Source organism: Etheostoma cragini, chromosome 21, assembly GCF_013103735.1.
Source record: "Etheostoma cragini isolate CJK2018 chromosome 21, CSU_Ecrag_1.0, whole genome shotgun sequence".
Lineage (NCBI taxonomy): Eukaryota > Metazoa > Chordata > Actinopteri > Perciformes > Percidae > Etheostoma > Etheostoma cragini.
In genome coordinates this window covers 1,309,636-1,320,202 of record NC_048427.1, presented here as the reverse complement: position 1 = coordinate 1,320,202, position 10,567 = coordinate 1,309,636, and the positions used below count along the sequence as shown (strand labels likewise).

The 10,567-nt window shown below is 37.0% G+C and overlaps 1 protein-coding gene and 1 long non-coding RNA gene across 4 annotated transcripts in view; one reads left to right on the top strand and one right to left on the bottom strand.

Moving 5' to 3' along the window:
* The window catches only part of LOC117937015, a 15,591-nt gene that overhangs the window by 1,472 nt on the left and 3,552 nt on the right, over positions 1-10,567 (bottom strand). The window contains exon 3 of the long non-coding RNA XR_004655078.1: positions 2,767-2,775. This is a non-coding gene — a long non-coding RNA (uncharacterized LOC117937015). The remainder of the gene's footprint in view (positions 1-2,766; positions 2,776-10,567) is intronic.
* grb7 (growth factor receptor bound protein 7) overlaps positions 1,569-10,567 on the top strand; it is a 30,408-nt gene continuing 21,409 nt past the window's right edge. For 2 of the 3 annotated variants that reach the window (XM_034860627.1, XM_034860625.1), the window contains exons 1-3: positions 1,569-1,823; positions 5,421-5,595; positions 7,265-7,391. In XM_034860627.1, the coding sequence (XP_034716518.1) occupies positions 5,426-5,595; positions 7,265-7,391 (297 nt within the window). In that variant the 5' untranslated portion in view covers positions 1,569-1,823; positions 5,421-5,425. Of the gene's footprint in view, positions 1,824-2,868; positions 2,970-5,420; positions 5,596-7,264; positions 7,392-10,567 lie in introns of all 3 variants that reach the window. The other variant, XM_034860626.1, reaches the window with a different exon arrangement.

The window sequence follows — 10,567 nt, the reverse complement described above, 5'->3', positions numbered from 1 at the left end:
TACAGTATTAGGGACCACTAAGGTCTATATAAAGAGACTTCAGATACAGTATTAGGGGACCAATAAGGTCTATATAAAAGAGACGTCAGATACAGTATTAGGGACCACTAAGGTCTATATAAAGAGACTGCAGATACAGTATTAGGGACCACTAAGGTCTATATAAAGAGACTTCAGATACAGTATTAGGGGACCATAAAGGTCTATATAAAAGCATCCAAACATAGACGTAACATATTTCCTCTCTCTAGAATAGTAATTATTTGCCTCAATCAAGCCAGAAGTGTCTGAATCTCGGCTTTTTTGAGTCTTTTGTTGCCACCAGAGCGTCACAGGTCCGTTGATATTTAACCCGGGTGAAACGTGGGGCTGAACTTTACTCAGTTCAGAGTGAACGCACGTGTCAAATACAGAAGAAAAAAAACAAGATAGTGAGCAAGCAGCCAGTCGTCAGGTCATCAGATTGAACCACTAGGCGGAGACAAGGACCTTCTGTGAGTACAATACTATGTAAGGGCTATTAATCCATTCACAGCTTGATTTATATAAACATTGTGTTCCTAATAACATCACGGATGCCTGTTGACAGTATTTTCAGAGTTATGGAGTGATAAGAAAAGAGATATTCTTAATTACCTTTGTAAAATCCTTTGACTCTAATATATTAACAAAATTAAACAATTATTTTGAAGTTGGCTTCATCCAATGTTCACGTTTCTGTTCCGGAAATGTATGCAAATTAGCGCATATTTAATAGGATAAAGCCTCGTTTGCAAATTTAAATAAACATTTCAGAAAACTTGTAATACAAAAAAATCTCGTCTTACTGTCAGTAATCAGCTGGGGAAGTTTCATGGTGATATATAATAGTTAATTTATTTCCTCTATTGGACTGTAGTGTCTCCTCTTGAGGTATTCAATACGTTGGAGTAAAACAAATATTTCAAATCAAATATTTATCTGTAGATTGAAGTGAAATAGAACTGTAAAGTGGCATAAAATACTCAATTAAAGGAAAGTACAAGTACCTCACTTGAGTAAATGTACTTAGTTACTTTCCACCAGTGAAGACCGTTTCACATGTGTAAACATAAACTTTCTAAATGGCCCGAAAAAAAAAAAATCTGTTGTTTTTGTGTGTAAATACTGACTGAAAATCCTTTTTTTATTTTTATTTATTTTATTTATTTTTCAGAATTCAATTTACAAACAATCAGTCATCCCAGTCTGTAAAATAAAAATATAAATAAATAATTGCAAATGATATGAAATCAGCAAACAAGTATTAAAGTGATAAATTAAACAGAAACACAAAGTAAAGAAGTGACAGATTACAAACTTTATTAAGGATATTGACAGCAAAATTGACAAAAATGTCCTTAATAAATAGTTTTGTACACTGACCAATTATCAGCTATTAAAATAGCTGCCTTGTTACCAATTTAAGAGACTTAAAGTATATTTAAGTTTCAATTTGGAATGATTTATTATATTATTGCTATGTGAATATGGAACTTGTTGACTTCCTGTTGCAGTATGAATGACATCATCAAATGACAGGAAGTCTCCGGTGAGAGAGGGGGGCGGGCTTACCGTGCTCACGGGGCGGGCTTATCGTGCACACCTGACAGCCTGTCTCCGCCCTCCCTCTGGCTACCTCTTCACTCAGATAATGCTGTTGGCACTTTAGTAGCGGCGCGGCATCTTGGTTTTGTGTGCCACACGTAACGATAAAAACACAGAGCTGACGAAGCCGGCCATTTTGGGGATTTAAACGATGACAGACAGCTGAAACCTGCCCAACAACCGCTCAACGTTTACAGGTAGGCAACGTCACTGTTTAGTCCGGAGATGCTATCAAGCTAGCTAGCTAGCACATGCAGTGAAACAGGTGCAGGCTGCGTTTAACCGCGAATATAAAAGTTCCTACAAAGAGATGTTTTAGCCGAAGTTAGCCGAATTTATCTTTTTGTTAGTGTCAACTTAATTAAAGTGTCTTAATGTCGACAGAGCTTTAATGAGGAAGGGGGAGTAATTTTATTCCTTTTTAGTATGAGGTTTCGGCGTTTTGACTATACTTGTGTTTGCTTAGATTTTAGGCTTTTTTCAAAATGTGACAGAGATCTAAAAGTAATTTAACATTTCTTAACATGAGTTTTAAAGGGTGTACAGTGGACTTGTGAATTTGTGCTAGTTCAGCACACAGGGACTGTGTTAGTGTGTGATACTTGGTGACACTTGATATCAGAATAACAATTGTTCTTCTGATATCAAGTGTTTCCGCCTCGAGCATGTGTAATATAATGTCTCAGGTGCTTCAAATAAAGAAGACCCTTATTGTCATTGACCTACTATTTTACTAGTGTGGTACTGTAGTATTTGTTATAATTCACAACAAAGTTACTATAGCTCCTTGTTTTAGTACTTATGAGGCAGTTACGATGCTGAAACAAATAAAATAAATGTATTCTCAGCAATTTTTATCATTCATTTATCATGTTTAATCAAGCAAAAATGGCTTGATTACTAATGCTGACAATACTGAGAGGATTTGTTCTATAACTCAATGTTTGGAGTTTTTAGGCTGTTAACAGAACAGAACAAGTTAGTCTGGGTTTCTTGGAACATTTGATACTCATCTACTGATGAAAGGATGTAACACAACAGGATTGATGATGAAAATAACTATTGCAGCCCAACATCTTGGTTAGATTAATTTCTACACTTAATAGGACCTGTACACCTGCTTGAGAGAGATTTTTAAACCATTAACTGCTGCATGTAGGGGTTTGGAAAAGCTAATGTGCGTGTGTGTGTGTGTGTGTGTGTGTGTGTGTGTGTGTGTGTGTGTGTGTGTGTGCAATAAAGGAAATATTTTCAGATTATCTCTGCTTCCTCACCTGATAAAAACCCTGTCTGTTAACCTGCAGGAGGCCACTCTTCTCCTCACACGCTGCATGCTCGGCATGGTAACACAAAGACAACAAACCCCGTCCTCTGGACACCAGCACTGCAAAGATTAAATGATTAGTTGTACTGCAGCTTGTTAAATGTGAATATTTTCTAGTTTCCTCGCTCCTCTGTGACAGTAACATTAAATATCTTTGAGTTGTGGACAAAACAAGACATTTGAGGATGTGAATTTAGGCTTTTGGGAAACACTGATCCTCATTTTTTACCATTTATATTGACATTTTAGACACCAAACAACTAATCGATTGAATAGAGGAAATAATTGACAGTGAAAATAATTGTTAATTGCAGCGCTACTGGACACTAGATCTCATCTGATGTATCTCTAGTACACTTTCCACTCTCAACGTACTGTCTTTCTGAGATGTTCAACCTCACTTTCAGATTTCAAACGTTATCCGTAGTGAATCTTTTGGATCCACAGCTGATTATCTGAAACCAGCATTGGTGTCGTTGCTGCCTCAAAGCGGCTGCTCCCGATAACTGCAATCACATTAATGATTCAATAACAACTGCAGCTCATTAATCTCAATAACAAACTCAGCCAGGAGGAACACAACGTCGTCGAGTCACACCTTCGTCTCTAAAAAAAGACTTCTGGTGGCTCGGAGCCAGAGAGGAATATCACAAACTGGAATTTGTACACAAGCACATTGTACCACATGATAACAACAACACCTGTTGCTGTGTGTGTTGGGTCTGAATATGTTATGAATTGATTTGACACGTAGGCATTACGTTACGTTTAAATAAAGTGCATCCGATGCAGAATAGCAGACCTTTGTTCCTGGCTTTAAAGAAGAAGAAAAAATCTCATTATACAACAATCTAACATAGAAACTAACAGTTAAACAAACACTGACAAACTACCACTACACACTGAACAAATTGACACGACGACAAGTAAATAAAAGAGAGCAAATAATATATATTTATGTGTAAAACTTATAACATTCAGTTCAAAAACTACTTTAAAAGCCGTGAAAGATGAGCGCATGTAGTCTGCATATTGTCTTTATGCACTGCATGCTTGTACCTGAACAAAGTGTTGTACATGTGGTGTTCTTGAGTTATGAAATTATGTAAATTAGGTCAGAAACTAGGGCTGAACAATGTGAGGAAATGAGCTATTTGCGATTATTTTTGACCGATTTTGCGAGATGATTCACAATAATGATCGTTTGTGTGTCATTATTCTCATTTTCATTGAAAAATGATTGAGGTTGAAAGAAATTTAAATGATTATAATGTGTTTTTTGGGAGGATCTGTACCAAAGAGAGACATTTACAGGCCGGGACGTCTCTGTAGCACCAAAACACTTCATTCAGAAGGGTTCGACACATATTTAGCCAACAGATATTTTTAAATAAGTTCACATTTAACAAGCTGCAATCGGAAAATGTTGACATATTTTTTAAATGATCTGATCAAACAGATTATGGAAATTGATTAATTTAATACTTAACAATCCACTAATAATTTAACCTTTGCAGCTCCAGTGTCCAGAAGACGGGGTTTGTTGTCTTTGTAGCAAGAGGAGTGGAAAAAAAACTAAAAAAAGAAGTAGGAATCAAAGGTTTTCGACTCCAACCGATTTAATAATAGTTGACATACATTGATTCATCCCCCCCCCCCCATTTCAAGTCTCAACTCAAAACACATCTGTTTAAAACTGCCTATTCCACCTAAATGTCTATTGCTCTGCCTTTTCCCTTGTTTTGCAGTATATTATTTGTTTAGATGTTGGATAGTATTTGTTTTGGTGTTGGATAGTATTTGTTGTTTTGCAGTATATTATTTGTTTAGATGTTGGATAGTATTTGTTGTTTTGCTGTATAGTATTTGTTTTGCTGTTGGATAGTATTTGTTATGCTGTTGGATAGTATTTGTTGTTTTGCTGTATAGTATTTGTTTTGGTGTTGGATAGTATTTGTTGTTTTGCTGTATAGTATTTGTTTTGCTGTTGGATAGTATTTGTTGTTTTGCTGTTGGATAGTATTTGTTTTGCTGTATAGTATTTGTTTTGCTGTATAGTATTTGTTTTGCTGTTGTATAGTATTTGTTTTGCTGTTGGATAGTATTTGTTGTTTTGCTGTTGTATAGTATTTGTTTTGCTGTTGGATAGTATTTGTTGTTTTGCTGTTGTATAGTATTTGTTATGCTGTTGGATAGTATTTGTTATTTTGCTGTATAGTATTTGTTTAGCTGTTTTTAATATATAAATACCCTGTGCAGCGTCCCTGAGTGCCAAGAGAGGCGCTTTTAAATCAAATGTATTATTATTATTATTATTATAATTATTATTATTTTTATACAGTATATAGATTATTCACTGTAGCTCTAATGCTAACAGGCTAACCACCAACCCCCCCCCCCCCCCCCCCCCCCCCCCCCCCCCCCCCCCCCCCCCCCCCCCCCCCCCCCCCCCCCCCCCCGTCCCCCACAGGTAACATGATGGAGGTGGCCGGTCCCTGGACGGAAATATTCAAGGACTCGGAGATGCCGGAGACGTCAGGAGGACCAGAGACGTTGCTAGGGAGCTCCACTCTGACCCTGGCTCCTCTGGTGGCCGACCCCCCGTCCTTACGGCGCTCCCAGCCCATCATGATCACCTTGAACAGGTACGATCGACGGGAAGCTGCACGCAGACGGCGTTGCTCACCCTGGGCGGGTTGTCCAATGTGCCGCCTGCACACACGGTGGACATGAGTCAGTAGTCTTAAGGCGCGTCTTGACTCAAAGTCATGACTCAAGCCCAAATGTCGTGTGACGTGTGAAGCAGTTTCTGTTGAGACCACTAGGAACCGTCTCAAAGCCTTAAAGACACAAGTCATAAAAGCGTGGTTGTGGAGTGGGCTGGGACTGTTAGAGACACTGAATCCAGTTTCTATTTCACTTCCTCGTGTCTTCTCATAAACAGAATGTGGTGCCTTTTATTATTTCTTCTTCCCTGAAGACAAATAAAGCAATGTTTTCTTTATGTAATGATGTCATTACTTCAGTAGTATGCTGTCAGGTAAACTCAACATTTGAGAGATTAAAGTGATAATGTCACAAAACAACAAGTATTAAAGGGAGACAAAAACAAAACACATTATACACTGAGGACAATAATGATTTAACACCCTGCTATTTTGCAAGTTCTCCCACTTAGAAATCATGGAGGGTCTGAAATTGTCCACTGGGAGAGACATAATCTAAAAAAATAATCCATTAACTATTTAATTGTGTGATACAGCTGCAAATAAGTATTTGAACAGCTGTCTATCAGCTACAGTTCTGACCCTGAAAGACCTGTTAGTCTGGCTTTCAAATGATAAATGTTTTTATCTGATTTTTTTAACTTTTTCATACATTTTTGTCCCTTTTTTTTCCCCCAATGTTTGTCACTTTTTTTGACGTTTAACACTACGTAACATGAACTTATTAACTTTAGTTTTAAAGTTATTTTGGAGATGTATGGTCAATAAACCTCATTTATAGGAAATTATACCTAATGTTTGAGTTATAAAAGCAGAAATTAGGAATTATTGAGACTAAAATTAAAGGAATGGATGTTGATGATAATCACAGACTGGAATATGTCAACTTTTACTCAATACTATTTCAAAAACACTTCAGTTTGTTTTTTAAATGCTATAAAATTGAATAAGACGCCCCAAAACTAATGAAAGTAGAGATGTGTACTTGGCAAAAAGCGTTGGGTGGAATCAATCATGTTATTTTGGGGAATTAAAAAGAACATTGATATAGGACAACATGAGGACAGCATGAGGACAGCATGAGGACAACATGAGGACATCATGAGGACATCATGAGGGTTAAATAAATCTACCTCCCATTTGCATATTTTACCAGCATATCTCTGGCGGCTGGTGCTAATTCTGAGCCCTGATCATAAGCATTTTAACTTTAAGAGACATTGCTGTGGATTGGGTCGAGTCAGAAGGAAACTACCTTCTTTTGTGCATCAGGAACTACATTTAGGACTTTAGAAATTATATAAATTAAAGTTTGGTTATTTTAAATTTAGAAGTATTTTTTCAGAATATCCCTCCATTCCTCTCCTTATTTTTTACCTACTAGGGTCCTTATACACCGTCATTCGTACAACAGAGCCCTTGTTTTGGTCTTTTACTGGGATTTGTTGAAAATAAGAAAATTAGCGACTTCTACTGTAATGGCAATAAGTTGTTAATTAATGTTTTTTAAGATGACTATGACTAATATTGGCTTCTCGTGACCTTGTTTTTTGTCTTCTTTTTCTTCCTTTTCGTCACGTTTTTGCAGGCCGAAAGGCGGCGAGTCGTTTTCCTCGTCCGTCCCGGCGATCCCAAACCCGTTTCCTGAGCTCTGCAGCCCCTCCAAGTCTCCCGTGCTCATCAGTTCACTGCCCCCCCCGACGACTAACAAACACGTGAGTTCAAAGGCTCGTTAGTCTGACGTCTGTGGAGCCTTAAAGGGTTTCATGGATGTACAGACTGCAGCTTGGACGCACCACATTTTAGGCGTCTGGTTGCAGTGTTTCTGTAAGATATCAAGTCATTTTTATTGATATAGCACATTTACAACAGCAGAGGTTTACCCATAATGCTTTTCAAGCAGGGCGGATGGGGTGAAGTACAACTCGATACACAGATAAACAACAGCAGGGTACACGAATATAAAAGGTAACAAACGCAACTCCACAAAACGTAAGACAAACTAACTTGCATGATGAAAACCGAGTCAACAAGAGGGACGTTAGAGGAATGAATTCAATCAGCAAAGACTTAAATATCAGTTTAGGGAATAAAAATACACATCAGGAGGTAGCTGGACAGAAGCCAAGCAGCCTCGAACGTTAAAAGACTCGAGAGACTAGAAAATAATCCCATTTAAGAAGCTGACATCAGAGACTTTTGGCTTTTTTTCATTAAAAACACTCAAACTGATTCATCGATCATCAGAAGAGTTGAAGATTAATTGAAACTAATTTTTTTATTAGACCAATTTTTGCAGCTAATTCTGTGTTAGTCTAACTGTCAACAAATCCCACAAAAAGACTAAATGTGTATTAATCCGCCACTGAAAATAGTCCCCAACGAACGTGCTATTTAGCATGAGTGACGCTTAAAACAAACAGTGATCAGCTGTTTGAGGAAATTTATCTTCTTTAAAAAAAAAAAAAACGATATGTTGTGAACCGTTTATGAAGATTCACGTCTTCAATAGGACCTACAGTATAAAACACAGACAGACACACAACGTCTGGGGGAGACATCACGTATTCAGTGTGACTCTCAGGTAATATCGGCGTATTCTGATGTAGGATTTTAAAATTAGGGGCTTAAAAGTGAAGCCATATTGACATTTTTTCAGGCCGTTAAAGGCATATTTTACTCTTTTTCAGGCTACTCTAATAAGGAATCCTCCTGTGAAGCCAGGTTAATTCCCTGCCTGGGTGAGACAACACATATTCAGTGTGTCACTCATTCTGATGTAGGATTTTAAAACAACAGACCAACACAATGCTGCTTTGTATCAAATCATGCGATTTTTGTTTTTGTTTTTGGACAGCAAGAAAAACCCAGAACAAGCTTAATCCTCTACTAAGATGTATGTGTTTTGGCAAATCACGTGTACTACGTTAATCCCATCACACCTGCCTGAGCTCCAGCTCTGACAGGTGGATCTCTGTAAGTGTGTCTTAACCTTCATGTTGTTCTTGGTTCAAATTTGACCCGTTTTCAGCTATTTTATTTATTTTTTTGTCACAAAAATGGACCGTCAAAATTAGCTCTGAATTCAAAAACTTTGGAAAAAAAACCGACAAAATGCACCCACAACGTTGAAAAAGTGACAAAAATGTAAGAAAAAGTTGTAATAATGTCCAAAAAAGTGACAAAAATGTCAGAAAAAGTGGTAATGATGTCAAAAAAGTGATAAAAATGTCAGAAAAAGTGGTAATGATGTCAAAAAAAGTGATAAAAATGTCAGAAAAAGTGGTAATGATGTCAAAAAAAGTGACAAAAATATCAGAAAAAGTTGTAATAATGTTGAAAAAAGTGACAAAAAAGTCAGAAATAGTGGTAATAATGTCCAAAAAAGTGACAAAAATGTCAAAAAAGTGGTAATGATGTCAAAAAAGTGACAAAAAAGTCAGAAATAGCGGTAATAATGTCCAAAAAAGTGACAAAAATGTCAAAAAAAGTGGTAATGATGTCAAAAAAAGTGACAAAAATGTCAGAAAAAGTTGTAATAATGTCGAAAAAAGTGACAAAAAAGTCAGAAATAGTGGTAATAATGTCCAAAAAAGTGACAAAAATGTCAGAAAAAGTGGTAATGATGTCAAAAAAAGTGACAAAAATGTCAGAAAAAGTGGTAATAATGTTGAAAAAGTTTTCTTGTGATGGTTGACGGGAAGACAACACAAGGGTTAACTTGTTGCTGATGGCGCAGGTAAAGTCCAGTCATGGTTGTGAGTGACAGGAAAGCTGTGTTGCCATGCCGACGCCTTATTTTGACTCCCAAACACTGGCACGTCTGTAACTACAGCAGCACGTCACCGTGCCACGCTCTTCTCTGAGGAGGCTCCTTAGTTCCAGTGGAGGGAATTTCTCTGTAACCTTAAATATTATATTTAGGAATAAATGAGAAACACTTAAATTTTAACTCTCAAAAAACCCTGTTTAGACTGTGCTTTTAGTGCAACTGCATGGCTGTAGTTTGATTACTTTTGATTTAAATGCAAACAAACGAGCAACAAACCATTTTCTTATTATCGATTAATCAGACAATTATTGACTGATTAATCGAGGGATCGTTTTGTTTGTAAGATGTCAGAAAATTGCGGATTTTGAATGTCTCACAGCCCTTGGTGATCTAAAAGCTTGTTTTATTCCAGTAACAGTCCAAACATATTCACTTTATCAACATTATTCCCAGAAAAACAAGAATTCTAACATTTGAGAACCATGGTTAGGCTTTAAAAATGACACAAATCATTTCTTAATAATTAGAGTGAATCAATTTCTTCTTTACTATCACCCCTTATTTTAAAAGTTTAGCTCTATTTATTTATTTATTTATTTATTTATTCACCCATTATTTAAACAAATAACAATAGGGCTACCCCTCCCACCCCTCTGAGTAACTCTAGTCACACAAAGCAGCAGTGAAAGTCAGATAAAAGAGAGCAATAAAATAGGGTGTAAATGTACGAAATAGAACAAATTAAGATCTTTTACGATTATTGACCTTTTTAAATGTTTTTTAATGATGAAAAGGTAGATTTTGATTGCAACTCTGTGCCTTTTGCTGCTGGCAACCACAATAAAATGTGTGCAGTTGTAGGTCAGCGAGCACTGTAAACTGTAAAATCATCATCCAATCAGGGATCATCAGATTAAATCTCAGGTTGAACACACACAACGAAATGAAACGCTGCTACAGTGTGTTTTGAGTATTGAATGTTTTGGATCTAATCTCCACTGTTGTCACGCGTCGTTAGCTTCATGTCCCGAGCTCAGAGCTCAGATCTGTATCTGTCCCCCTGCTGAAGTGGTCTGACCGGATATTGAACTGTGAGTTTCCTACTGTAGGAATGTCCCC